This window comes from Patagioenas fasciata, chromosome 34 (assembly GCF_037038585.1).
Source record: "Patagioenas fasciata isolate bPatFas1 chromosome 34, bPatFas1.hap1, whole genome shotgun sequence".
Taxonomy (NCBI): domain Eukaryota; kingdom Metazoa; phylum Chordata; class Aves; order Columbiformes; family Columbidae; genus Patagioenas; species Patagioenas fasciata.
Window position 1 is genome coordinate 2,592,221 of NC_092553.1, and position 27,217 is coordinate 2,619,437.

At 62.6% G+C, this 27,217-nt stretch overlaps 1 protein-coding gene and 1 long non-coding RNA gene across 3 annotated transcripts; one reads left to right on the plus strand and one right to left on the minus strand.

Annotated features, from left to right (window-relative positions):
• Nucleotides 1-891: 891 nt before the first annotated feature.
• Nucleotides 892-3,785, minus strand: LOC139826089 (uncharacterized). Its single transcript, XR_011736156.1, has 2 exons — nt 3,565-3,785; nt 892-1,696 (listed from the first exon to the last, which is right to left on the minus strand). It is a non-coding gene; the product is annotated as an uncharacterized lncRNA (long non-coding RNA).
• Nucleotides 3,786-13,789: 10,004 nt separating this feature from the next.
• Nucleotides 13,790-24,940, plus strand: PPP1R18 (protein phosphatase 1 regulatory subunit 18). 2 transcript variants are annotated; one of them, XM_071800924.1, is made up of 5 exons: nt 13,790-14,216; nt 16,339-17,918; nt 18,063-18,654; nt 22,899-23,094; nt 24,350-24,940. In XM_071800924.1, the coding sequence occupies exons 2-5, from the start codon at nt 16,342-16,344 to the stop codon at nt 24,367-24,369; spliced, it is 2,385 nt and encodes a 794-aa protein (XP_071657025.1). In that variant the 5' UTR covers nt 13,790-14,216; nt 16,339-16,341; the 3' UTR covers nt 24,370-24,940. The 2 variants fall into 2 exon arrangements, with proteins under 2 accessions (XP_071657025.1, XP_071657024.1); XM_071800923.1 differs by having other exon boundaries at nt 16,339-18,654; nt 24,350-24,938.
• The last annotated feature ends 2,277 nt before the right edge of the window (nt 24,941-27,217 follow it).

A 27,217-nucleotide genomic window follows, 5' to 3' on the forward strand; every position in this document is an offset into this window, starting at 1 on the left:
TGGACGTCCCCAAGGGTTGGGGACACGTGTCCTAGAACAGGGGACACGTCCCCAGGGGACACTGGGGACATGGGGTGAGTGGTGGCACCGGTTGGTGGCACCGGGACCCGACCTTGGGGACATCGGGGACAGCGGGAGCCGGGACGAGTCCGGGGACGTCGGGGACAGCGGGAGTGACGGTGAGGGGACAATGGGGACATGGGGACATTGGGGATAATGGGGGGATGTTTGGGACATGGGGACATTGGGGACATGGGGACTTTGGGGACATTGGGGGCAATGGGGGGATGTTGGGGACGTGGGAGGACATTGGGGACAATGGGGACGTTGGGGACAATGAGGTCATTTGGGATATTGGGGACATGGGGACACTGGAGACATTGGGGACATTGAGGACATTGGGGAATATTGGGGACAATGGGGACATTGGGGGACATGGGGAGATGTTGGGGACATTGGGGGGATGCTGGACACACTGGGGACAATGGGGACGTTGGGGACATGGGGACATTGGGGGATGTTGGGGACACCGGGGACAATGGGGACACTGGGGACATGGGGACATTGGGGGATGTTGGGGACAATGGGGACATTGGGGACACATGGGGGGATATTGGGGACATTGGGGACATGGGGGTGACATTGGTGACCCCGTGTCCGTCCCTTTGTCCCCTCCCCAGGTTGGGGACACTCGATGGAGCTGCAGATGATGCCGTGACGTTGTCACCGTGTCCCCAATGTCCCCATGTCCCCATTGTCCCCAATGTCCCCATGTCCCCATTGTCCCCAATGTCCCCAATGTCCCCAATGTCCCCATCCCCGTGTCCCCAGTAAAGGCGGCAGCAGCATCAGCGTCATCCCTGTTCGGTGACATCGCGGGGACACTTTGGGGACATCTTGGGGACACTTTAATGACACTTTGGTGACATTTTGAGGACACTTTGGTGACATCTTGGTGACTTCTGGGGACACTTTGACATCTTGGTGACATCTTGATGACACTTTGGTGACATCTTGGGGACATTTAATGGCACTTTGGTGACATCTCAATGGCGCTTTGGTGACATCTCAATGGCATCTCAGTGACACTGTGGTGGCATCTTGGTGACATCTCGGTGACACTTGGTGACACCTCAATGGCGCTTGGGTGACATCTTGGGGACACTTCAATGACACTTTGGTGACATCTTGGGGACATTTAATGACACTTTGGTGACATCTCAATGGCGCTTTGGTGACACTTTGGTGACACTTTGGTGACATCTCAATGGCACTTTGGTGACACTTTGGTGACACTTTGGTGACATCTCAGGGACACGTTGGTGACATCTCGATGACATCTTGGGGACACTTCAATGCCACTTTGGTGACATCTCGGTGACATCTCAGGAACATTTAGTGACACTTTTGTGGCATCTCGGTGACATTTTGGTGGCATCTTGGTGACACTTTGGTGGCATCTCGGTGTCCCCTCCCCCGCCGGGGTCATTGGCCGCTCGATGTCCCCGATGTCCCCGATGTCCCCTCGGGGGGGGTCGTGTCCTTGTCCCCGTCCCCATCCCCGTCCTCCCATTTGGGCAGCGGTGGCCACGGGGCCACCGGGACGAGGGGGACGGTGACATCGGGGTCCCCTTGGCTGGGGGGGGACCCAGGCGTCCGGGAGGAGGGAGGGGCCGTGGGGCGCCCGTCGCTCATTCTGGGGGGGGACAGGGGAAAAAAGGGGGGTTGGGGGGGACCCAGGCGTCCGGGACACCCAACCCCAGAGTAAAGAGGGGACCCAGGTGTCCAGGGGGGACCCAGGCGTCCGGGGGGGACCCAGGCGTCCGGGACCCCCAACCCCATAGTAAAGAGGGGACCCAGGCGTCCGGGGGGGGACCCAGGCGTCCGGGACACCCAATCCCATAGTAAAGAGGGGACCCAGGCGTCCGGGGGGGACCCAACCCCATAGTAAAGAGGGGACCCAGGCATCCGGGAGGGACCCAGGCGTCCGGGGGGGACCCAACCCCATAGTAAAGAGGGGACCCAGGCGTCCGGGGGGGACCCAGGCGTCCGGGAGGGACCCAGGCGTCCGGGGGGGACCCAGGCATCCAGGACCCTCAACCCCATAGTAAAGAGGGGACCCAGGCGTCTGGGACCCCCAATCCCATAGTAAAGAGGGGACCCAGGTGTCCGGGGGGGACCCAGGTGTCCGGGACCCCCAACCCCATAGTAAAGAGGGGACCCAGGCGTTCGGGAGGGACCCAGGCGTCCGGGACCCTCAACCCCATAGTAAAGAGGGGACCCAGGCGACCGGGAGGGACCCAGGCGTCCGGGAGGGACCCAGGCGTCCGGGACCCCCAATCCCATAGTAAAGAGGGGACCCAGGTGTCCAGGGGGGACCCAGGCGTCCGGGGGGGACCCAGGCGTTCGGGGGGGGACCCAGGCATCCGGGACCCTCAACCCCATAGTAAAGAGGGGACCCAGGCGTCCGGGAGGGACCCAGGCGTCCGGGACCCCCAACCCCGGAGTAAAGAGGGGACCCAGGCGTCCGGGGGGGACCCAACCCCATAGTAAAGAGGGGACCCAGGCGTCCGGGACCCCCAACCCCGGAGTAAAGAGGGGACCCAGGCGTCCGGGGGGGACCCAGGTGTTCAGGGCCAATTCCCACCCCCCCACACCAGTTTCATCCAGTGACCCCCAAACAAGGGGACCCAGGCGTCCGGGAGGGACCCAGGAGTTCGGGAGCGACCCAGGAGTTCAGGGAGGACCCAGGAGTTCAGAGGGGACCCAGGCATCCGGGAGGGACCCAGGCGTCCGGGAGGGACCCAGGCGTCCGGAGGGGAACCCTCGCATCTGGGGGGGACCCAGGCGTCCGGGGCCATTTCCCACCCCTCTCCCAGTTTCACCAGTGACCCCCAGACAAGGGGACCCAGGCGTCTGGGAAGGACCCAGGCGTCCGGGAGGGACCCAGGCGTCCGGGGCCATTTCCCACCCCTCTCCCAGTTTCACCAGTGACCCCCAGACAAGGGGACCCAGGCGTCTGGGAAGGACCCAGGCGTCCGGGAGGGACCCAGGCGTCCGGGGCCATTTCCCACCCCTCTCCCAGTTTCACCAGTGACCCCCAGACAAGGGGACCCAGGCGTCTCGGAAGGACCCAGGCGTCCGGGAGGGACCCAGGAGTTCGGGGGGACCCAGGCGTTCGGGGGGACCCAGGAGTTCGGGAGGGACCCAGGCGTCCGGGAGGGACCCAGGCGTCCGGGGGGACCCAGGCGTCCGGGAGGGACCCAGGCGTCCGGGAGGGGACCCAGGCGTCCGGGGGGACCCAGGCGTCCGGGAGGGACCCAGGAGTTCGGGAGGACCCAGGCGTTCGGGGGGACCCAGGTGTTTGGGGGGACCCAGGCATCCGGGAGGGACCCAGGAGTTCGGGGAACCCAGGCGTCCGGGGGGGGACCCAGGCGTCCGGGAGGGACCCAGGCGTCCGGGAGGGACCCAGGAGTTCGGAGGGGACCCAGGCGTCCGGGAGGGACCCAGGCGTTCGGGGGGACCCAGGAGTTCGGGGAACCCAGGCGTCCGGGGGGGCCCTACCTGCAGGCGGTGGCAGCCGAGTCCAGTGCGGTACTGGGAGCACTGGGAGCACTGGGAGGGGCCCCCCCAGGTTCTTATAGACAGCCCAGGGCAGGGTGGGGCCGCCCGGACGCCTGGGTCCCCCCGGACGCCTGGGTCCCCCCGCTCAGGGTGGGGAACCGGCCGGCCCGGAAGGTCAAGGGGGGACGTGGTGGCAGCGCCCCATGAGTCAGGGTTCCCAGCATGCCCTGCGGCAGGGACCCAGGCGTCCGGGGGCCCCCAAAAAGGGACCCAGGCGTCCGGGTCCTTCGAGACTCCCAAAAAGGGACCCAGGTGTCCGGGCCTCACAAGACTCCCAAAAAGGGACCCAGGCGTCCGGGTCCCACAAGACCCCCCACCCCCAAAAAGGGACCCAGGCGTCCGGGCCTCACAAGACTCCCAAAAAGGGACCCAGGCGTCCGGGTCCCCCACGACCCCTGAAAAGGGACCCAGGCATTCGGGGCCCCCCCAAAAAAGGGACCCAGGCGTCCAGGTCCCCCATGACCCCTGAAAAGGGACCCAGGTGTCCAAGACCCCCCCAGAAAAGGGACCCAGGCGTCCGGGTCCCACAAGACCCCTCCCCCCCAAAAAGGGACCCAGGCGTCCGGGTCCCCCATGGCCCCTGAAAAGGGACCCAGGTGTCCAAGACCCCCCCAAAAAAGGGACCCAGGCGTCCGGGTCCTCCAAGACCCCTGAAAAGGGACCCAGGCATTCGGGGCCCCCCCAAAAAGGGACCCAGGCGTCCGGGTCCCCCATGGCCCCTGAAAAGGGACCCAGGCATTCGGGGCCCCCCCCAAAAAGGGACCCAGGCGTCCGGGTCCCACAAGACCCCTCCCCCCCGAAAAGGGACCCAGGCATCCGGGTCCCCCATGGCCCCTGAAAAGGGACCCAGGCATTCGGGGTCCCCCCCAAAAAGGGACCCAGGCGTCCGGGTCCCCCACGACCCCTGAAAAGGGACCCAGGTGTCCAAGACCCCCCCAGAAAAGGGACCCAGGCGTCCGGGTCCCACAAGACCCCCCACCCCAAAAAGGGACCCAGGCGTCCGGGTCCCCCACGACCCCTGAAAAGGGACCCAGGCATTCGGGGTCCCCCCCAAAAAGGGACCCAGGCGTCCGGGTCCCCCATGGCCCCTGAAAAGGGACCCAGGCATTCGGGACCCCCCCAAAAAGGGACCCAGGCGTCCGGGTCCCGCAAGACCCCCCCACCCCCAAAAAAGGGACCCAGGCATCCAGGTCCCACAAGACCCCTCCCCCCCAAAAAGGGACCCAGGCGTCCGGGTCCCCCACGACCCCTGAAAAGGGACCCAGGTGTCCAAGACCCCCCCAGAAAAGGGACCCAGGCGTCCGGGTCCCACAAGACCCCTCCCCCCCAAAAAGGGACCCAGGCGTCCGGGTCCCACAAGACCCCCCCCTCCCCAAAAAAGGGCCCCAGGTGTCCAGGACCCCCCAAAAAGGGACCCAGGCGTCCGGGCCCCCCACTTTAAGCCTCATCCTTGGGGGGCAGGTCCCCGGTGGGGGGAGGGGAGGGTCCCATCAGGTCCCTCAATTTGGGGCCAAGTCCCAGCTTGGGGGAGGGGCCATGGGGGTGGTTGGGGGGGGAGGGGCGCAGAGCCACCATTGTGTGCCCTTCGGTGTCATTGTCACTGTCAATGTCATTGTCAATGTCAATGTCAATGTCAATGTCACCGTGTCCCGGCGGCGGTGTCACCGTGGGGATGGCGACGGTGATGGGGACGGTGGTGGGGACACTATCGGGGACAATATTGGGGTCAGGGCCGGGGGGGGTGACAGGGGGGGTGACGGTGACGGTTGGGGGTCTGGTGACGCTTGTGGGGCCGGGGACCGGGATGGGGACGGTGGTGGGGACGATGACGGTGACGGGGACGGGGACGGTGACCGGGAGGCTGCGGGCTGGAGAACCTGTGGGGACAAAGGGGGTGGTGGTGGGGATGGGGGACCCAGGCGTTCGGGGGGGACCCAGGCGTCCGGGGGGGACCCAGGCGTCCGGGACCCCCAACCCCAGAGTAAAGAGGGGACCCAGGCGTCCGGGAGGGACCCAGGCGTCCGGGACCCCCAACCCCATAGTAAAGAGGGGACCCAGGCGTCCGGGAGGGACCCAGGCGTCCGGGACACCCAACCCCATAGTAAAGAGGGGACCCAGGCGTCCGGGAGGGACCCAGGCGTCCGGGAGTTCCAACCCCATAGTAAAGAGGGGACCCAGGTGTCCGGGAGGGACCCAGGCGTCCGGGACCCCCAACCCCATAGTAAAGAGGGGACCCAGGTGTCCGGGAGGGACCCAGGCGTCCGGGAGCTCCAACCCCATAGTTAAGAGGGGACCCAGGCGTCCGGGAGGGACCCAGGCGTCCGGGAGCTCCAACCCCATAGTAAAGAGGGGACCCAGGCGTCCGGGAGGGACCCAGGCGTCCGGGACCCCCAACCCCATAGTAAAGAGGGGACCCAGGCGTCCGGGCCCCATAACTCCCGCCCCATAGTAAGGAGGGGACCCAGGCATCCGGGAGGGACCCAGGTGTCCAGGACCCCCCAAAGAAGGGACCCAGGCATCCGGGCACCCAAACCCCCACCCACATCAGGGAGGGGAACCCAGGCGTTCGGGAGGGACCCAGGCGTCCGGGCACCTACCGAACAGGGCGAGCAGGCCGAGCAGGAGGGTCCTGGGGGCACCCATGGGTGCTGCTTGGGGAAGGAACTGGGAGCAACTGGGAGCAACTGGGAGCAACTGGTTTTAAGGTCAGGGTTGGGTGGGGACCCTCCCGGCCCAGGATTGCGACCCCACCCGAGTGTGGCCACCCACAGAGGGCGGGGACCCAGGCGTCCGGGGGGGACCCAGGCGTCCGGGAGGGACCCAGGCGTCCGGGACTCCCAACCCCATAGTAAAGAGGGGACCCAGGCGTCCGGGGGACCCAGGCGTCCGGGGGCTGGAGCTGTTCTTGAGACCCTTCCTGAGGCCATACTGGTTCTTATGGGGCCATACTGGTCTGTGTGGGGCCATACTGGTCTATAGGGGTCATACTGGTCTATAGGGCTCATACTGGTCCATTGAGTTCATATCGGTCTATAGGGGTCATACTGGTCCATTGGGCTCATACTGGTCCATTGGGCTCATGCTGGTCTATAGGGCTCATACTGGTCTATAGGGCTCATACTGGTCCATTGGGTTCATACTGGTCTATAGGATTCATACTGGTCTATAGGGCTCATACTGGTCTGTGTCGGGTCATACTGGTCTATAGGGCTCATACTGGTCCATTGGGTTCGTACTGGTCTATAGGGGTCATACTGGTCTATAAGGTTCATACTGGTCCATTGGGCTCATACTGGTCCATTGGGTTCATACTGGTCCATTGGGTTCATACTGGTCTATAGGGCTCATACTGGTCCATTGGGCTCATACTGGTCCATTGGGTTCATACTGGTCTATAGGGCTCATACTGGTCCATTGGGCTCATACTGGTCCATTGGGTTCATACTGGTCTATAGGGCTCATACTGGTTTCTTTGGGGCTCATACCGGTCTATAGGGCTCATACTGGTCCATTGGGTTCATACTGGTCTATAGGGGTCATACTGGTCTATAGGGGTCATATGGGTCTATAGGGCTCATACTGGTCTATAGGGTCCATACTGGTCTATAGGGTTCATACTGGTCTATAGGGCTCATACTCATCTATAGAACTCATACTGGTCTTTATGGCTCATACTGGTTTCTACTGGTCCATACTGGTCGGTATCACCCGCCCACCCCTCCTGCCCCAGTTTCGGAGCCACCGCCCCAGTGTCACCAGTGTCCCCATTCCCAGTGTCCCCATTGTCCCCATTGTCTCCGATGTCCCCACTGTCCCCATTGCGTGTCCCCATTCCTGTGTCCCCGTGGGCGTCCCCGTCCCCTCCCCGATGTCCCCAATGTCCCCAAGCGTGGGCGGGAACCGGCCCGGCCGGTGACGGTGACATGTGGGGACACATTTGGTGACACACGGTGACACGTGGGGACACGTTTGGGGACACATTTGGGTTCGGACCCAGAGTCACCAGCACGATCCAACAACTTTATTGGCACCCAAAAGGGACCCAGGCGTCCGGGTGCATCCCCCACCCCAGAGGGACCCAGGCATCCGGGCGCCCCAAAAAGGGACCCAGGCGTCCGGGCCCCACAAGACCCTCCCAGAAAAAGGGACCCGGGTGTCCCTATTGGTCGCGGTCCCCGGTGTCGGCTGCTGATTGGTCGAGCAGCTCCCGAGCTCCTCCCCCGGATCCGCCGGAGGACCCGGAACTGGATCCCCTGGGGATGTAACCTCCGATCCGGGCGGGATCCTGGAGCCCGGGGACAAATGGGATCCCGGGGACCTTGAACTTGGGGCGCAAGGGAGATCCCAGGGACCCCCCGTGGGATCCAGATCCGGTTCCGGGGCTTCCAGATGATCCCAATCCCCCATAGGACCCAGTTCCGCCCCCATGGGATCCGGATCCAGATCCGGGTCTTTCAGATGATCCTGATCCCCCACCTTGGGACTCCGATCCCCCATAAGATCCAGATCCAGCCCCATAAGATCCCGACCCCCCGTAGGACCCGGATCCACTTCCCTGGGATCCGGGTCTTCCAGAAGACCCAGATCCACCCCCATAGGATCCAGATCCAGGGCTTCCAGATGATCCTGACCCCCCATAGGACCCAGATCCGCCCCCATAGGACCCCGACCCCCCATAGGATCCGGATCCGGGGCTTCCAGAAGACCCTGATCCCCCATAGGACCCAGCTCCGCCCCCATGGGATCCGGATCCCGGTCTTCCAGAGGATCCTGACCCCCCATAGGACCCGGATCCACTCCCCTGGGATCCGGGTCTTCCGGAAGACCCAGATCCACCCCCATGGGATCCCGACCCCCCAGCAGATCCAGATCCGGGTCTTCCAGAAGATCCCGATCCCCCATAAGATCCCGACCCCCCATGGGATGCAGATCCCCCCCCATAAGATCCCGACCCCCCGTAACCCCCAGATCCCCCACCATGGGATCCCGACCCCCCAGCAGATCCAGATCCGGGTCTTCCAGAAGATCCCGATCCCTCATAAGATCCCGATCCCCCATGGGATCCAGATCCACCCCCATAGGATCCCGATCCCCCATGAGACCCAGATCCCCCCCCATAGGATCCCGACCCCCCAGCAGATCCAGATCCGGGTCTTCCAGAAGATCCCCCATAAGATCCCGATCCCCCATGAGACCCAGATCCCCCCCCATAGGATCCCGACCCCCCATAACCCCCAGATCCCCCACCATGGGATCCCGAGCCCCCAGCAGATCCAGATCCGGGTCTTCCAGAAGATCCCGATCCCCCATAAGATCCCGACCCCCCATGGGATCCAGATCCGCCCCCATAGGATCCCGATCCCCCATGAGATCCAGATCCACCCCCATAGGATCCTGATCCCCCATGAGACCCAGATCCCCCCCCATAGGATCCCGACCCCCCAGCGGATCCGGGCCTTCCAGAAGATCCCCCATGAGATCCCGATCCCCCATGAGACCCAGATCCCCCCCCATAGGATCCCGCCCCCCCATGGGATCCTGCTCCCCCCTGGATCCCCCCATCATGTGACCGGATCCCTAGGGCCCCCCCAGATCCCGGCGACACGAAGGATCCCGATCCATTCCCATAAGATCCCGGGCGGCTCCCGTAACCCCCTGGGGATCCCCCGGGGGATCCGGGTGACACAAAGGATCCCGGGGATCCCCTATTCCCAGGGGACCCCCCAGCGGATCCCCCCTGCCCAGGGGACTCCCCGGTGGATCCCCCAGTGGATCCGGGCGACACGAAGGATCCCGGGCATCCCCCATTCCCAGGGGATCCCTGGGACTCCCTGCTGGATCCCGGTGCCGTGAAGGGGACCTGGGGGCTCAGGAATCCACTGGGATCCTTCCCAGGATCCACCGCGGCCGGGAGGGGGAGGGGAACGGGGCCCGATCCTGGGGCGCAGCGGCCAAAGGCGCCTGTGGGGGGAACCAAAGGGGTCGGCCGGACGCCTGGGTCCCTCCCAGTAGATCCCAGTCCCCATCCCAGTCCATCCCAGTTCATTCCAGTCCATCCCAATCCTTACCAGTCTATCCCAGTCCATCCCAGTTCATCCCAGTCCATCTCAATCCTTCCCAGTCCATCCCAGTCTACCCAGTCCTTCCCAGTCCATCCCAGTTCATCCCAGTCCATCCCAATCCTTCCCAGTCCATCCCAGTTCATCCCAGTCATCCCAATACTTCCCAGTCCATCCCAGTTTATCCCAGTCCTTCCCAGTCCATCCCAGTCCCTCCCAGTCCCTCCCAGTCTCCATCCAAGTCCATCCCAGTTCATCCCAGTCCCTCCCAGTCCATCCCAGTTCCCATTTCACTCCATCCCAGTTTCATCCCAGTATATCCCGGTATATCCCAGTCCCTCCCAGTCCATCCCAATCCTTCCCAGTTCCTCCCAGTTCCTCCCAGTCCATCCCAGTTCCCACTTCATCCCAGTCCATCCCAGTATATGTCAATCCCTCCCAGTCCATCCCAGTCTCTATCCCAGTCCATCCCAGTCCCTCCCAGTCCATCCCAGTCTCTGTCCCAGTTTCCATTTCGCTCCATCCCAGTCCCTCCCAGTCTCCATCCCAGTTCATCCCAGTCCCTCCCAGTCCATCCCAATCCTTCCCAGTCCATCCCAGTTCATCCCAGTTTCCATCCCAGTCTCCATCCCAGTCCATTCCAGTTCCCATTTCACTCCATCCCAGTCCATCCCAGTTTCATCCCAGTCCATCCCAGTATATCCCAGTTCATCCCAGTCGATCCCAGTCCATCCAGTTTCTCCCAGTTCATCCCAGTCCCTCCCAGTCCATCCCAGTCCATCCCAGTCTCCATCCCAGTTCCCATTTCACTCCATCCCAGTCCATCCCAGCATATCCCAGTCCATCCCAGTCCATCCCAGTCCATCCCAGTCTCCATCCCAGTTCCCATTTCACTCCATCCCAGTCCATCCCAGCATATCCCAGTTCATCCCAGTCCATCCCAGTCCATCCCAGTCCCTCCCAGTTCCCATTTCACTCCATCCCAGTCCATCCCAGTATATCCCAATTCCTCCCAGTTCATCCCAGTCCATCCCAGTCTCCATCCCACTCCGTTCCGGTCCATCCTAGTCTCTGTCCCAGTTTGCATTTCGCTCCATCCCAGTCCATCCCAGTGCTCCCAGTTCATCCCAGTCCCTCCCAGTATATCCCAGTCCCCATCCCAGTCCATCCCAGTTGCCATTTCGCTCCATCCCAGTCCCTCCCAGTCCATCCCAGTCCCTCCCAGTTGTCCCCAGTCTCTGTCCCAGTTCCCATTTTGCTCCATCCCAGTTGCTCCCAGTCCATCCCAATCCCTCCCAGTAGATCCCAGTCCCCATCTCAGTCCCTCCCAGTTCATTCCAGCGACCCCTTGAGTCCATCCCAGTCCCTCCCAGTTGCTCCCAGTCCATCCCAATCCTTCCCAGTATATTCCAGTCTCCATGCCAGTCTCTCCCAGTTCCCCCCAATCCCTAGCCCAGTACATCCCAGTCCATCCCAGTATACCCCAGTCCATCCCAGTCCCCCAATCTCCATCCCAGTCCATCCCAGTATATCCCAGTATATCCCAGTCCCCCAGTCTCCACCCCAGTCCATCCAGTATATCCCAGTGTATCCCAGTCCCCCATCTCCATCCCAGTATATCCCAGTGTATCCCAGTACATCCCAGTCCATCCCAGTATATTCCAGTCTCCCCAGTCCCCATCCCACTCCTCCCAGTCTCCATCCCAGTACATCCCAGTATATCCCAGTGCATCCCAGCCTCCCCAGTCCCCATCCCAGTCCATCCCAGTCCATCCCAGTCCATCCTCATATATCCCAGTTCCCCCCATCCCCATCCCAGTCCATCCCAGTTCATCCCAGTCCATCCCAGTCTCCCCAGTCCCCATCCCAGTCCATCCTCATATATCCCAGTTCCCCCCATCCCCATCCCAGTCCATCCCAGTTCATCCCAGTCCATCCCAGTCTCCCCCATCCCCATCCCAGTCCATCCCAGTCCATCCCAGTCTCCCCAGTCCCCATCCCAGTCCATCCCAGTTCATCCCAGTTCATCCCAGTCCATCCTCATATATCCCAGTCTCCCCCATCCCCATCCCAGTCCATCCCAGTTCATCCCAGTCCATCCCAGTCCCCCCAGTCCCACCTGGGAGGCCGAGGCAGAGCAGCAGGAGCCCGAGGGCCATGGCGGGTGACACCGGTGACATCGGCACTGGTGGCAATGGGGACATCGGTGACATCGACCTCGGGGACACCGGTGACATCGGGGACACCGGGAACGGCCTTAAATGGGGGGAGGGGGGGAGGGGACACGGCGGGGGAGGGGCCGGACCCGCCCAATGGGAAACTGAGTCACCGCAGGGGGAGGGGACGCCCGGACGCCTGGGTCCCCTGTGGGGTCAATGGCACCGGGGCACCTGGGTCCTCTATGGGGGTCAATGGCACCCGGACGCCTGGGTCCTCAATGGGGTCAAGGGCACCCGGACGCCTGGGTCCCCTGTGGGGTCAAGGGCACCGGGGCACCTGGGTCCTCTATGGGGTCAAAGGGCACCCGGACGCCTGGGTCCTCTATGGGGTTAAGGGTACCCGGACGCCTGGGTCCATTCTGGGGGTTAAAGGGTGCCCGAACACCTGGGTCCTCTATGGGGTCAAGGGCACCCGGATGCCTGGGTCCTCTATGGGGTCAAGGGCACCCGGACGCCTGGGTCCTCTATGGGGACAATGGCACCTGGACACCTGGGTCCTCTATGGGGTCAAGGGCACCCGGACGCCTGGGTCCTCTATGGAGTCAATGGCACCCGGACGCCTGGGTCCTCTATGGGGGTCAAGGGCACCCGGACGCCTGGGTCCTCTATGGGGGTCAAGGGCACCCGGACGCCTGGGTCCTCTATGGGGGTCAAGGGCACCGGGGCACCTGGGTCCTCTATAGGGTCAAAGGGCACCTGGACACCTGGGTCCTCTATGGGGTCAATGGCACCCGGACGCCTGGGTCCTCAATGGGGCCAAGGGCACCCGGACGCCTGGGTCCTCTATGGAGTCAATGGCACCCGGACGCCTGGGTCCCCTATGGGGTTAAGGGCACCCGGACGCCTGGGTCCTCTATGGGGGTCAATGGCACCCGGATGCCTGGGTCCTCTATGGGGTCAATGGCACCCGGATGCCTGGGTCCTCAATGGGGTCAAGGGCACCCGGATGCCTGGGTCCTCTATGGGGTTAAGGGCATCTGGATGCCTGGGTCCTCTATGGGGGTCAATGGCACCCGGATGCCTGGGTCCTCTATGGGGTCAATGGCACCCGGATGCCTGGGTCCTCTATGGGGTCAATGGCACCCGGACGCCTGGGTCCTCTATGGGGGTCAATGGCACCCGGACGCCTGGGTCCATTCTGGGGGTCAATGGTACCCGGATGCCTGGGTCCTCTATGGGGTTAAGGGCACCCGGACGCCTGGGTCCTCTATGGGGTTAAGGGCATCTGGATGCCTGGGTCCTCTATGGGGTCAATGGCACCCGGACACCTGGGTCCTCTATGGGGTTAAGGGCCTCTGGATGCCTGGGTCCTCTATGGGGGTCAATGGCACCCGGACGCCTGGGTCCTCTATGGGGGTCAAGGGCACCCGGACGCCTGGGTCCTCTATGGGGTCAAAGCCACCCGGACGCCTGGGTCCCCCTGTGTGTTGGAGGTCAAGCGTCACCCGGACGCCTGGGTCCCTCCCAGCCGGGGATCGGGGTCAGGGCGTCACCCCAACTCGGGGCGGGGTGGGTGCGCCCGGACGCCTGGGTCCCCGTGGATCTCAAGGTCAGCGAGGTCAGGGTGGGGCCGCTCGGACGCCTGGGTCCCCTTTAGGCTGGGGTGGGGCTCCCGCCTCCCCCGGACGCCTGGGTCCCCCCCCTGGATTAGTGGCGATTTGGGACAGGGCGTGACCGCGGCCCTTCCCCCCGAGCCGAGGGACCCAGGCGTTCGGGAGGGACCCAGGCGTTCGGGAGGGACCCAGGCGTCCGGGCTGCGCTGACTCCCGGCGGCCGCTTGGCGGCGCTGCGGGCGCGACCCTACACTAACAGCCCCGCCCCCTTTCCAAAACAAGCCCCGCCCCCATAGGCCCCACCCCCCCGTCTTTATCCCCCCCAACCCCTCCCCGTCCCCCCTGCACACAAAGACCTTCCCCCCATAATTTGGGGGTTCCCGGGGTCTCTCCCGAACGCCTGGGTCCCCCCCGAACGCCTGGGTCCCCCCCCGAACGCCTGGGTTCCGGGCGGATTTTTGCGGAGTTAACCCCGCCCCCCCGCCCCCTCGCCCCCCCCCCCCCCCCCCGCCCGGACGCCTGGGTCCCTCCAACGGGTAACAAAGGGGGGGGGCGGGGGGGAACCCGCCCGGACGCCTGGGTTCCTTGAGTCATCCCTCCCCCACCCCCTTCACAATCCCCCCCTCCCCCCCCCCCGCGGGAAAAGCCGCTTTTCATCCCCCACCCCCCCCCCCGCCCCACACCCCGCCCCGGACGCCTGGGTTCCCCCCCCGGACGCCTGGGTCCCCTCCCCGGACGCCTGGGTCCCACTTCATCCTGGGGTGAGTACGCTGGGACCCCTCCCCCCCCCACCCCTCGGACGCCTGGGTCCCTCCGGGGAGGGGGAGGGGGCGGCTGGGAATTCCCTCCCCCGCCCTCCCCCCCCCCCCCCCCCCAAACCTCCGCCCTTCCCGACAAAGAGAGCGCGCGCGCCCGGACGCCTGGGTCCCTCCCGGACGCCTGGGTCCCCCCAGGATGCCTGGGCTACTCCCGGATGCCTGGGTCCCCCCCAGGATGTCTGGGTCCCCCCCGAACGCCTGAGTCCCCCCGAACGCCTGGGTCCCCACCCAGGATGCCTGGGTTCCCCCCGAACGCCTGGGTCCCCCCCGGACGCCTGGGTCCCCACCCAGGATGTCAGGGTCCCCCCCTCCAGGATGTCTGGGTTCCCCCCGGACGCCTGGGTCCCCCCCCAGGATGCCTGGGTCCCCTGACCACACCCCACCGTGGGCTCGGGGGTCTGGGTCCCCTTCCCGGACGCCTGGGTCCCTCCCGGACGCCTGGGTCCCCTCCCCGGACGCCTGGGTCCCCCCCGAGCCGCGCACAAGGGCCCGGAAGCAGGCTGGGGGTGACGAGTCCTACCCGATGTCCCCAAGTGTCCCCATCCCTGTGTCCCCATGTCCCCCCATGTCCCCAGGGTTGTCCCCCATTCCCTCAATGTCCCCCGCATTGTCCCCATATCCCCGTGTCCCCCCAGGTACCCCAGTGTCCCCTATGTCCCTGTCACCCCCAGGGTCCTAGAGCCCCCCAGTGACCCCGAGTCCTGTCCCCATGTCCCTGTGTCCCCCCATTCCTTCCCATCACCCCAGTGTCCCAAATATCTCCATGTCCCTGTGTCCCCCCATGTCCCCATATCCCCACGTGTCCCCAGGTCCCCAGTGTCCCCATGTCCCCCCATCATTTCCCGGTGACCCTGAGATACCCACAGGTGCCCCCAGGGTCCTAAAGCCCCCCCAGGGACCCAAAGGTGTCCCCAGGGTCCTAAAGCCCCCGCCAGGGTCCTAAAGCCCCCCTGTGACCCAAAGGTGTCCCCAGGGTCCTAAAGCCCCCCCTGTGACCCAAAGGTGCCCCCAGGGTCCTAAAGTCCACCCAATGACCCAAAGGTGTCCCCTGGGTCCTAAAGGCCCCGCCAGGGTCCTAAAGCCCCCCCTGTGACCCAAAGGTGTCCCCAGGGTCCTAAAGCCCCCCCAGTGACCCAAAGGTGCCCCCATGGTCCTAGAGTCCCCCCAGTGACCCAAAGGTGTCCCCAGGGTCCTAAAGTCCCCCCAGTGACCCAAAGGTGTCCCCAGGGTCCTAAAGGCCCCCCAGTGACCCAAAGGTACCCCCAGGGTCCTAGAGTCCACCCAATGACCCCATGTGCCCATGTCCCTGTGTTCCCCCATTGCCCTCTATCACCCCAATGTCCCTGATGTCCCCAATGTCCCTGATGTCCCCAATGTCCCCAGGCCATGGCGCTGCCCGGCTGGAAGCTGCAGCTGCTGGAGCGGTGCTGACGGGAGGACAAGGCCACTGTCCCTGTGTCCCCATGTCCCTGTGTCTCCCCATGTCCCCATATCCCTATGTCCTCCAGTGTCCCCCATGTCCCCCCATCATTTCCCGGTGACCCTGAGATACCCAAAGGTGTCCCCAGGGTCCTAAAGCTCCCCTCAGTGTCCCAAAGGTGTCCCCAGGGTCCCAGAGTCCACTCAATGACCCAAAGGTGTTCCCAGGGTCCTAAAGCCCCCGCCATGGTCCTAAAGCCCTCCCTGTGACACAAAGGTGCCCCCAGGGTCCTAGAGTCCACCCAATGACCCAAAGGTGCCCCCAGGGTCCTAAAGCCCCCTCAGTGACCCAACGGTGTCCCCTGGGTCCTAAAGCCCCCCAATGACCCAAAGGTGTCCCCTGGGTCCTAAAGCCCCCCAATGACCCAACGGTGTCCCCAGGGTCCTAAAGCTCTCCTCAGTGTCCCAAAGGTGTCCCCAGGGTCCCAGAGTCCACTCAATGACCCAAAGGTGCCCCCAGGGTCCTAGAGTCCACCCAATGACCCCATGTGCCCATGTCCCTGTGTTCCCCCATTGCCCTCCATCACCCCGATGTCCCTGATGTCCCTGATGTCCCCAATGTCCCTGATGTCCCCGATGTCCCCAGGCCATGGCGCTGCCCGGCTGGAAGCTGCAGCTGCTGGAGCGGCGCCGGCGGGAGGACGAGGCCGCTCGGCGCCGGGAGCAGGAGCTGCGGGACCGGGCGGCTCAGTTACCCCCTTGGAAACGGGACCTTCTGCAACGGCGCCGCGCCAAGGCCACCAGTGTCCCCACCGGTGTCACCAACACCGTCACCAACACCATCACCTCCCCCGGGGCGGCTGACGGGGGCTCGGACGGGGACGGGGACGCGGCGGCGCGAGGGACTCGGGTCAGTCGGCTGCTCAGTCGTTTCGGTGATGGCGCCGGTGGGGACGTCAGCGCGGGGTCACCCGAGCGTCACCGTGAGCTGGGGGACACGGGGGACGAGGGGAGGGGGAGGGGTGGGGCGGGAAGGGACCAGGGGATGGGGACAGGGGAGGGGTTGGGGACAACCAGGGGCTCGGGGACAATTGAGGGACAAGGGGCAACCAGGAGCTTGGGGACAGTTGAGGGACCGCAGGTGGCAGAGACTCATAGGATGGTCAAGGGCTTGGGAACAGTTGATGGTTTGGGGACAACCAGGGGCTTGGGGACACTTGAGGGATCACAGGTGACAGAGACTCATAGGATGGTCAAGGGCTTGGGGACAGTTGATGGTTTGGGGACAACCAAGGGCTTGGGGACAACTGAGGGACAAGGGGCAACCAGGAGCTTGGGGACAGTTGAGGGACCACAGGTGACAGAGACTCATAGGATGGTCAAGGGCTTGGGGACAGTTGATGGTTTGGGGACAACCAAGAGCTTGGGGACACTTGAGGGACAAGGGGCAACCAGGGGCTTGGGGACAGTTGATGGTTTGGGGACAACCAAGGGCTTGGGGACACCGGGGGACAAGGACTTGGGGCCAGTTGAGGGACATGGGGTGGTCAAGGGGATGGTGAAGAGCTGGAAGATGGTGGAGGGACGAGGGGGACAGGGGACACCCGTGGCCACCACGACACCTGTGAAGACCATGGAACCCATGAAGACCATGGAACCCGTGGCCAACATGGCACCTGTGGCCACCATGGCACCCATGGCCACCATGACGCCCATGAAGACCATGGAACCCATGAAGACCATGGCACCCGTGGCCACCATGGCACCCATGGCCACCATGAAGACCATGGAACCCATGAAGACCATGGAACCCGTGGCCACCATGGCACCCATGGCCACCATGGAACCCATGAAGACCATGACGTCCATGACAACCTCAAGCCCAACCAACAACATGGCGGCCATGACGGTTGTGACCACCTCAAGTCCCCCCAAGGTGGCCATGACACCCGTGGCCACCACGAGTCCCATGGTGGCCACGAAGACCACGGGTCCCACCCCAGTGATGGCGCCCACAAGTCCCTCAAGTCCCACCGCGACCACGGCGGCCATGACACCCGTGACCACCTCAAGTCCCACCAAGGCGGCCATGACGCCCATGACCACCACGAGTCCCATGGCGGCCATGACAGTTGTGACCACCTCAAGTCCCACCAAGGCGGCCATGACACCCATGACCACCCCAAGTCCAACCAAAGCCATGGCGGCCATGACAGTTGTGACCACCTCAAGTCCTATGGCGGCCATGACAGTTGTGACCACCACAAGTCCCACGGCGGCCATGACACCCATGATGACCTCAAGTCCTATGGTGGCCATGACAGTTGTGACCACCACAAGTCCCACGGCGGCCATGACAGTTGTGACCACCTCAAGTCCCACCAAGGCGGCCATGACACCCATGACCACCCCAAGTCCAACCAAAGCCATGGCGGCCATGACAGTTGTGACCACCTCAAGCCCCACGGCGGCCATGACACCGGTGACCACCCCAAGCCCACCCAAAGCCACGGCGGCCATGACGCCCATGACCACCTCAAGCCCCACCAAGGCGGCCATGACACCGGTGACCACCCCAAGCCCCACCCCTCCCCCGGCGGCCATGACACCCGCCTCCATTCCACCCACACCCCCGGCGGCCATGACGCCCCCCCAGACCCCGCCCCCTTCGCAGGGCGTGTCCGTGGGCGCCATGCGTGGGTCGGGACGGCGGGACGCGGGTCCCCCCCCCGTCACCCACCCGGCGCTGCAGCGCCGCAGCGGTAACACCATCACGGTGCGACCGCGCCGCGCCGCGTCCCCCCCGGCGCCCCCAGTGTCCCCGGCGGGACCCCCGGCCCCCGAGGCGCCCCCTGGGGTCCCCAAGAAGCGTTACCCCACGGCCGAGGAGATCACGGTCATCGGGGGGTACCTGGTGCTGCCCCACTCCTGCCTGGCCAAGAGGCACCCCCGGCAGAAGAAGGTACGGGATTGGGGGTCCCCGGTGTCCCCTTGGGTCCCCCTGTGTCCCCTTGGGTCCCCCTGGTGTCCCCTGTATCCCCCTTGTGTCCCCCTGGTGTCCCCTCAGTCCCTTTGTGTCCTCTTGTGTCCCCTGGGTCCCCCTGAGTCCCCTCATGTCCCCTGTGTCCCCTCAGATCCCCTTGGGTACCTTTGCGTCCCCTGGGTCCCCTCAGTCCCTTTGTGTCCTCTTGTGTCCCCTGGGTCCCCCTGAGTCCCCTCATGTCCCCTGTGTCCCCTCAGATCCCCTTGGGTACCTTTGCGTCCCCTGGGTCCCCTTGTGTCCCCCTGGTGTCCACTTGTGTCCCCCTGGTGTCCCCTTGGGCCCCTTTGTGTCCCCCTGTGTCCCTCTGGGTCCCCTTGGGTCCCCCTGGTGTCCACTGTAACCCCCTGGTGTCCCCCTGGTGTCCCCTTGTGTCCCCTGAGTCCCTTTGTGTCCTCTTGTGTCCCCTGGGTCCTCCTCTGTCACCCCATGTCCCTTTGTGTCCCCATGTCCCCTTGTGTCCCCCTGGTATCCCCTTGTGTCCCCCTGGTGTCCCCTGAGTCCCTTTGTGTCCTCTTGTGTCCCCTGGGTCCTCCTCTGTCACCCCATGGCCCTTTGTGTCCCCATGGCCCTTTGTGTCCCCATGTCCCCTTGTGTCCCCCTGGTATCCCCTTGTGTCCCCCTGGTGTCCCCTGAGTCCCTTTGTGTCCTCTTGTGTCCCCTGGGTCCTCCTCTGTCACCCCATGGCCCTTTGTGTCCCCATGGCCCTTTGTGTCCCCATGTCCCCTTGTGTCCCCCTGGTATCCCCTTGTGTCCCCCTGGTGTCCCCTGAGTCCCTTTGTGTCCTCTTGTGTCCCCTGGGTCCTCCTCTGTCACCCCATGGCCCTTTGTGTCCCCATGGCCCTTTGTGTCCCCATGTCCCCTTGTGTCCCCCTGCTATCCCCTTGTGTCCCCCTGGTGTCACCTGAGTCCCTTTGTGTCCTCTTGTGTCCCCTGGGTCCTCCTCTGTCACTCCATGGCCCTTTGTGTCCCCATGGCCCTTTGTGTCCCCATGTCCCCTTGTGTCCCCCTGGTATCCCCCTTGTGTCCCCCTGGTGTCACCTGAGTCCCTTTGTGTCCTCTTGTGTCCCCTGGGTCCTCCTCTGTCACTCCATGGCCCTTTGTGTCCCCCTGTGTCCCCTTGGGTCCCCCTGTGTCCCCTTGGGTCCCCCTGGTGTCCCCTGAGCCCCTTTGTGTCCTCTTGTGTCCCCTGGTGTCCCCTCATGTCCCCTGTGTCCCCTCGGGTCCCTATGTGTCCCCTGGGTCCCCTTGTGTCCCCCTGGTGTCCACTTGTGTCCCCCTGGTGTCCCCTGGGTCCCCTTGTGTCCTCTTGTGTCCCCCTTGGGTCCTTTTGTGTCCCCCCATGTCACCCCATGTCCTTTGGGTCACCCCATGTCCCCTGGGTCCCCTCGGGTCCTCTTGTGTCCCCTTGGGTCGCCCCGTGTCACTCCCTGTCCCCTTGTGTCCCTTTGTGTCCTCTTGTGTCCCCTGTGTCACCCCGTGTCCCCTTGTGTCCCCTGGGTCCCTCTGTGTCACTCCCTGTCCCCTTGTGTCCCCTGGGTCCCCCTGTGTCCCCCCATATCCTCTTGTGTCCCCTTGAGTCCCTTTATTTCCCCCCATGTCCCTCGGGTCACCCCATGTCCCCCGGGTCCTCCCATGTCACTTTGTGTCCCCTGGGTCCCCTGATGTCCCCTTGTGTCACCCCATGTCCCCTGTGTCCCCCTCTCTCACCCCTTGTCCCCTTTGGTCCCCTTGGGTCCCTTTGTGTCCCCTCGTGTCACACCATGTCCCCTGGGTCCCCTCAGGTCCCCTCGAGTCCCTTTGTGTCCCCCGGGTCCCCCTGTGTCCCCTTGTGTCCTCTGGGTCCCCCTGTGTCACCCCATGTCCTCTTGTGTCCCTTTGTGTCCCCCTATGTCACCCCATGTCCTCTTGTGTCCCCTCGGGTCCCTTTGTGTCCCCCCATGTCCCCTCGGGTCCCTTTGTGTCCTCTGTGTCCTCCCGTGTCACCCCATGTCCTCTTGTGTCCCCTTGGGTCCCCTCGGGTCCCCTGGGTCCCCTCATGTCCCCTGGTGTCCCTCATGTCCCCCCAATGTCCCCCATGTCCTCAGTGTCCCCACAATGTCTCCCCGATGTCCCCCCATATGTCCCCCCATTGTCCCCAACCCCCTTTGGTGGCCTCGCTCTTCCCGGACGCCTGGGTCCCTTCACCACATCCTCCCCCCTCCCCCCCCCCAAGCGGAAACGTGTCCCCAAAAAACAGGAACCGGGGGTGGGGGAGGGGGACACAGTGACAAGGGCGGGGCCGCCCGGACGCCTGGGTCCCCTCTTACCGCCCCCCCCCCCAACTCGTTAATTCCCTCCCGTTAATTGGGATTAAGCTGGGGGGGGGATTAATTGTCATGGGAACCGTGGGTGTCACACGTGTCCCCAACGTGTCCCCAACGGTGACCCCGGGGTGACCCCGAGGGGGGGTCCCCACTGTTGTCCCCATTGTCCCCAACCCTGGGGGGGTCCCCACAGTGTCCCCAACATCCCCAGGGTGACCCTGGGGGGGGGTCCCAATTATTGTCCCCACTATGTCCCCAGGGTTGTCCCCACTGTGTCCCCATAATTGTCCCCCCAATGTCCCCCATGTCCCCAATGTCCCCGTGTCCCCCATGTCCCCAATGTCCTCATATTCCCCCCATGTCCCCCATGTCCCCAATGTCCCTGTGTCCCCATGTCCCCAATGTCCCCGTGTCCCCCATGTCCCCAATGTCCTCATATTCCCCCCATGTCCCCAATGTCCCCGTGTCCCCCTCTATCCCCAATGTCCCCAGTGTGCCCCATATCCCCACAATGTCCCCATGTCCCCATGTCCCCCCATATGTCCCAATGTCTTCATACCCCCCAATGTCCCCATGTCCCCCCATGTCCCCATGTCCCTCATGTTGTCAGTGTCCCCTCAATATCCCCCCATATGTCCCCATGTCCCCCTCTGTCCTCAATGTCCCCCCATATGTCCCAATGTCCCCGTGTCCCCCCATATGTTCCCATGTCATCACATCCCCCCACCCCCCATGTCCCCCATGTCCCCTCATGTCCCCATGTCCCCGATGTCCCCAATGTCTCCATATCCCCCCATGTCCCCAATGTCCCCCCAATGTCCCCATAATGTCCCCATGTCCCAATGTCCCCCCATATCCCCAATGTCCCCCATGTCCCCTCATGTCCCCAATGTCTTCATATCCCCCCTGTTCCTAATGTCCCCCCATTGTTCCCCTCAATGTCCCCATGTCCCCCATGTCCCCACAATGTCCCCAATGTCCCCCTCTATCCCCAATGTCCCCGATGTCCCCAGTGTCCTCCCAATGTCCTCATGTCCCCAGTGTCCCCGCAATGCCCCCATGTCCCCCATGTCCCCAATGTCCCCCCTATCCCCAATGTCCCCCCATTGTTCTCCCCAATGTCCCCATGTCCCCCATGTCCCCACAATGTCCCCATGTCCCCCAATGTCCCCCCAATGTCCCCATGTCCACCATGTCCCCAATGTCCCCCCAATGTCCCCAACGTCCTCAATGTCCCCATATCCCTCTATGTCCCCAATGTCCCCTCAATGTCCCCTGTCCCCAATGTCCCTCCAATGTCCCCATGTCCCCCATGTCCCCAATGTCCCCCCAATGTCCCCAATGCCCTCAATGTCCCCATATCCCCCCATGTCCCCAGTGTCCCCCCAATGTCCCCATGTCCCCAATGTCCCCCTGTCCCCCATGTCCCCAGCGTCCCCCCAATGTCCCCATGTCCCCAATGCCCTCAATGTCTCCATATACCCCCATGTCCCCAATGTCCCCACAATGTCCCCATGTCCCCAATGTCCCCCTGTCCCCCATGTCCCCAGCGTCCCCCCAATGTCCCCATGTCCCCAATGCCCTCAATGTCTCCATATACCCCCATGTCCCCAATGTCCCCACAATGTCCCCCTGTCCCCCATGTCCCCAGTGTCCCCCCAATGTCCCCCTGTCCCCAATGCCCTCAATGTCTCCATATACCCCCATGTCCCCAATGTCCCCGCAATGTCCCCCTATCCCCCATGTCCCCAGTGTCACCCCAATGTCCCCGCAATGTCCCCCTATCCCCCATGTCCCCAGTGTCACCCCAATGTCCCCCCAATGTCCCCAACGTCCCCCTGACGTCCCCAATGTCCCCAGCTCAAGATCTGGTTCAGCGAGCGGGACCTGGAGCGCACATTTCGTTATCCCCCAGAGGGGGCGGTTTGGGGACCCCCCGAGGACCCCCCAGGACCCCCCGGGACCCCCCGGGACCCCGATGACGATGATGATGATGAGGAAACGTCCCCAACACGGGGGACACCAGGGGGGCTGCGGGGACGCGCCCTCATCGTGGGTGAGGGGACGGCACATTTGGGGGGTCCTGGGGGCATTTGGGGGGTCTTGGGGTCATTTAGGGTCATTTGGGGTTATTTGGGGTCATTTGGGGGGTCCTGGGGTCATTTGGGGGGTTTGGGGTCGTTTAGGGTCATTGGGGGGTCTTGAGGTCATTTAAGGTCATTTGGGGGGTTTGAGGTCATTTAGGGGCATTTGGGGGGTTTGAGGTCATTTGGGTCATTTGGGGTCATTTAGGGTCATTGGGGGGTCTTGAGGTCATTTAGGGGCATTTGGGGGGTTTGGGGTCATTTGGGTCATTTGGGGTCATTTAGGGTCATTTGGGGGGTCTTGGGGTGATTTAGGGTCATTTGGGGGGTTTGGGGTCATTTGGGTCATTTGGGGGGTCCTGGGGCCATTTGGGGGTCTTGGGGTCATTGGGGGGTCTTGGGGTCATTTGGGGTCATTTGGAGGGTTTGGGGGGTCCTGGGGTCATTTGGGGTCATTTGGGGTCATTGAGGGGTCTTGGGGTCATTTGGGGTCATTTGGAGGGTCCTGGGGTCATTTGGGGGTCTTGGGGTCATTTGGAGGGTTTGGGGGGTCCTGGGGTCATTTGGGGTCATTTGAAGGGTTTGGGGGGTCCTGGGGTAATTTGGGGGATTTGGGGTCATTTGGGGTCATTTGGGGGGTCCTGGGGTAATTTGGGGGATTTGGGGTCATTTGGGGTCATTTGGGGGGTCCTGGGGTCATTTGGGGTCATTTAGGGGTCTTGGGGTCATTTGGGGTCATTTGGGGGGTCCTGGGGTCACTTGGGGGATTTGGGGTCATTTGGGGTCATTTAGGGGGTCCTGGGGTCATTTGGGGGGTTTGGGGTCATTAGGGGGGTCCTGGGGTCATTTAGGGGGTTTGGGGGGTCCTGGGGTCATTTAGGGGTCTTGGGGTCATTTGGGGTCATTTAGGGTCATTGGGGGGGTCTTGGGGACACTTGGGGTCATTTGGGGGCTCTTGGGGTCATTTGGGGTCATTTGGGGGCTCTTGGGGTCATTTGGGGTCATTCAGGGTCATTGGGGGGGGTCTTGGGGTCATTTGGGGGCTCTTGGGGGGCTCGGGGTAACTTTGGGGTCACTTGGGGGGGTTCTGAGGGATTGGGGGAGGGGTCTTTGGGGTCATTTGAGGGGGGGGTTGGGGTCATTTTGTGAGTTTTGGGGGCTCAAATTGGGGGCTCACGGGCGTCCCGGACGCCTGGGTCCCCTCACCCCTCCCATCCCCCCCCTTAGACGAATCCTGTCGCCGATAACCCCGCAGCGGGGGGGGAGGATGGGGACCCCAAAACCCCCCCAAAACCCCCATCCCCCTCCTCAGCGGAGCCTCAGGACCCCCAGGCCGGACACACGGACTCCAACGTCTGTCCCAACGTCATTTTGGGGGTGTTTTGGTTCTTTTGTCCCCATTTTATTAGCTTTTTCTAGCGGGGGAGGGGCGGGGGGTGGGAATGGTTAACGAGTTTCTGTCTTTTTTAGCCTAATTAAGGGGTTTTTATAGGGGGATTTGTCAGTATTGGGCCAATGGAGCGGCCCCAGTAACGAACTGGGATGGACTGGGGTGGGGGGAGGGGACACGGCAGTATTAGTGGGGGGGGGAGGGGATTTATGGCTGTGGGGACAATGGGGGTCAATGGAGGGGGGACAATGGAGGCCGAAGCCTGAGGCCTGCTCCTGTTGCCATGGTAACACAGCCTGAGGCCTGTTCGTGTTGCCATGGCGATGAAGCCTGAGGCCTGTTCGTGTTGCCATGGAGATGAAGCCTGAGGCCTGCTCCTGTTGCCATGGCGATGAAGCCTGCAGCCTCTTTGTGTTGCCATGGTAACACAGCCTGAGGCCTCTGTGTTGCCATGGCGATGAAGCCTGAGGCCTGCTCCTGTTGCTATGGCAATGAAGCCTGAGGCCTGCTCCTGTTGCTATGGCAATGAAGCCTGAGGCCTGTTCGTGTTGCTATGGCAATGAAGCCTGAGGCCTGCTCCTGTTGCCATGACAATGAAGCCTGAGGCCTGTTTGTGTTGCCATGGCGATGAAGCCTGAGGCCTGTTCGTGTTGCCATGGTGATGAAGCCTGAGGCCTGCTCCTGTTGCTATGGCAATGAAACCTGAGGCCTGTTCGTGTTGCCATGGCAATGAAACCTGCGGCCTGTTCGTGTTGCCATGGCAATGAAGCCTGAGGCCTGTTTGTGTTGCCATGGAGATGAAGCCTGAGGCCTGCTCCCGTTGCCATGGCGATGAAGCCTGAGGCCTGTTCGTGTTGCTATGGCAATGAAGCCTGAGGCCTGCTCCTGTTGCCATGACGATGAAGCCTGAGGCCCGCTCCTGTTGCCATGGCGATGAAGCCTGCGGCCTGTTCGTGTTGCCATGGTAACACAGCCTGAGGCCTCTTTGTGTTGCTATGGCAACGAAGCCTGAGGCCTGCTCCTGTTGCCATGGCAACAAAGCCTGAGGCCTGCTCCTGTTGCTATGGCAATGAAGCCTCAGGGCTGTTCGTGTTGCCATGGCGATGAAGCCTGAGGTCTGTTCGTGTTGCCATGGCGATGAAGCCTGAGGCCTGTTCGTGTTGCCATGGAGATGAAGCCTGAGGCCTGTTCGTGTTGCCATGGCGATGAAGCCTGAGGCCTGCTCCTGTTGCCATGACAATGAAGCCTGAGGCCTGTTTGTGTTGCCATGACGATGAAGCCTGAGGCCTGCTCCTGTTGCCATGGCGATGAAGCCTGAGGCCTGTTCGTGTTGCCATGGCAATGAAGCCTGAGGCCTGCTCCTGTTGCCATGGAGATGAAGCCTGAGGCCTGCTCCTGTTGCCATGGCGATGAAGCCTGAGACCTGTTCGTGTTGCCATGGTAACACAGCCTGAGGCCTCTTTGTGTTGCCATGGCGATGAAGCCTGAGGCCTGCTCCTGTTGCTATGGCAATGAAGCCTGAGGCCTGTTCGTGTTGCTATGGCAATGAAGCCTGAGGCCTGCTCCTGTTGCCATGACGATGAAGCCTGAGGCCCGCTCCTGTTGCCATGGCGATGAAGCCTGCGGCCTGTTCGTGTTGCCATGGTAACACAGCCTGAGGCCTCTTTGTGTTGCTATGGCAATGAAGCCTGAGGCCTGCTCCTGTTGCCATGGCAACAAAGCCTGAGGCCTGCTCCTGTTGCTATAGCAATGAAGCCTGAGGCCTGTTTGTGTTGCCATGGTGATGAAGCCTGAGGCCTATTCCTGTTGCTATAGCAACGCAGCCTGATGCCTGCTCCCGTTGCCATGATGATGAAGCCTGAGGCCTGCTCCTGTTGCTATGGCGATGAAGCCTGATGCCTGTTTGTGTTGCCATGACGATGAAGCCTGAGGCCTGTTCCTGTTGCCATGGCGATGAAGCCTGAGGCCTGTTCGTGTTGCCATGGCAATGAAGCCTGAGGCCTGCTCCTGCTGCCATGGCGATGAAGCCTGAGGCCTGTTCATGTTGCCATGGCAATGAAGCCTGAGGCCTGCTCGTGTTGCCATGGCGATGAAGCCTGAGGCCTGTTCGTGTTGCCATGGCGATGAAGCCTGAGGCCTGTTCGTGTTGCCATGGCGATGAAGCCTGAGGCCTTGCTGCGGCCTGGCCGCGTTTTATCGCAACAAGTGACAATAAAAGGTGACAAATGACAATAAAAGGTGACAAATGACAACAAAAGGTGACAGCGGCTGCTGAGAGTCGATTTTTCTGGGGTTTTTTTTGTACGTTTTTTGTTTGTTTGGCAGCATTTTTGGCTTATTTTGTGGATTTTTTTGGTTCTTTGAGGTTTCTTTGGGTTTTTTGTTTCTTTGCACTTTTGTTTCTTTGGGTTTTTTTTTTTCTTCTTTGGTTTTTTTTTGTTTCTTTGGGTTTTTTTTTTGTTTCTTTGGGGTTTCTTTGTTTCTTTGGGATTTTTGTTTCTTTGTTTTTCGTTTCTTTGGGGTTTTTTTATTACTTTGGTTTTTTTCATTTGGATTTTCTTTGTTTCTTTGGGGTTTTTTTTGTTTCTTTGTTGTGGTTTTTTGTTTCTTTGGGGTTTTTTAATTACTTTGGGGTTTTTTTGTTTCTTCGGGGTTTTTTTTGTTTCTTTGTGGGTTTTTTTTTGTTTCTTTGAGGTTTTTTTTGT

Bases quoted from the DNA above. Each gene is read 5' to 3' on its own strand.
- PPP1R18 (XM_071800923.1), top strand. From the start codon at position 16,342: ATGGCGCTGCCCGGCTGGAAGCTGCAGCTGCTGGAGCGGCGCCGGCGG. The intron at 18,655-22,898 runs GTACGGGATTGG...CAATGTCCCCAG, and splicing joins GGCACCCCCGGCAGAAGAAG to CTCAAGATCTGGTTCAGCGA. The intron at 23,095-24,349 runs GTGAGGGGACGG...CCCCCCCCTTAG, and splicing joins GGGACGCGCCCTCATCGTGG to ACGAATCCTGTCGCCGATAA.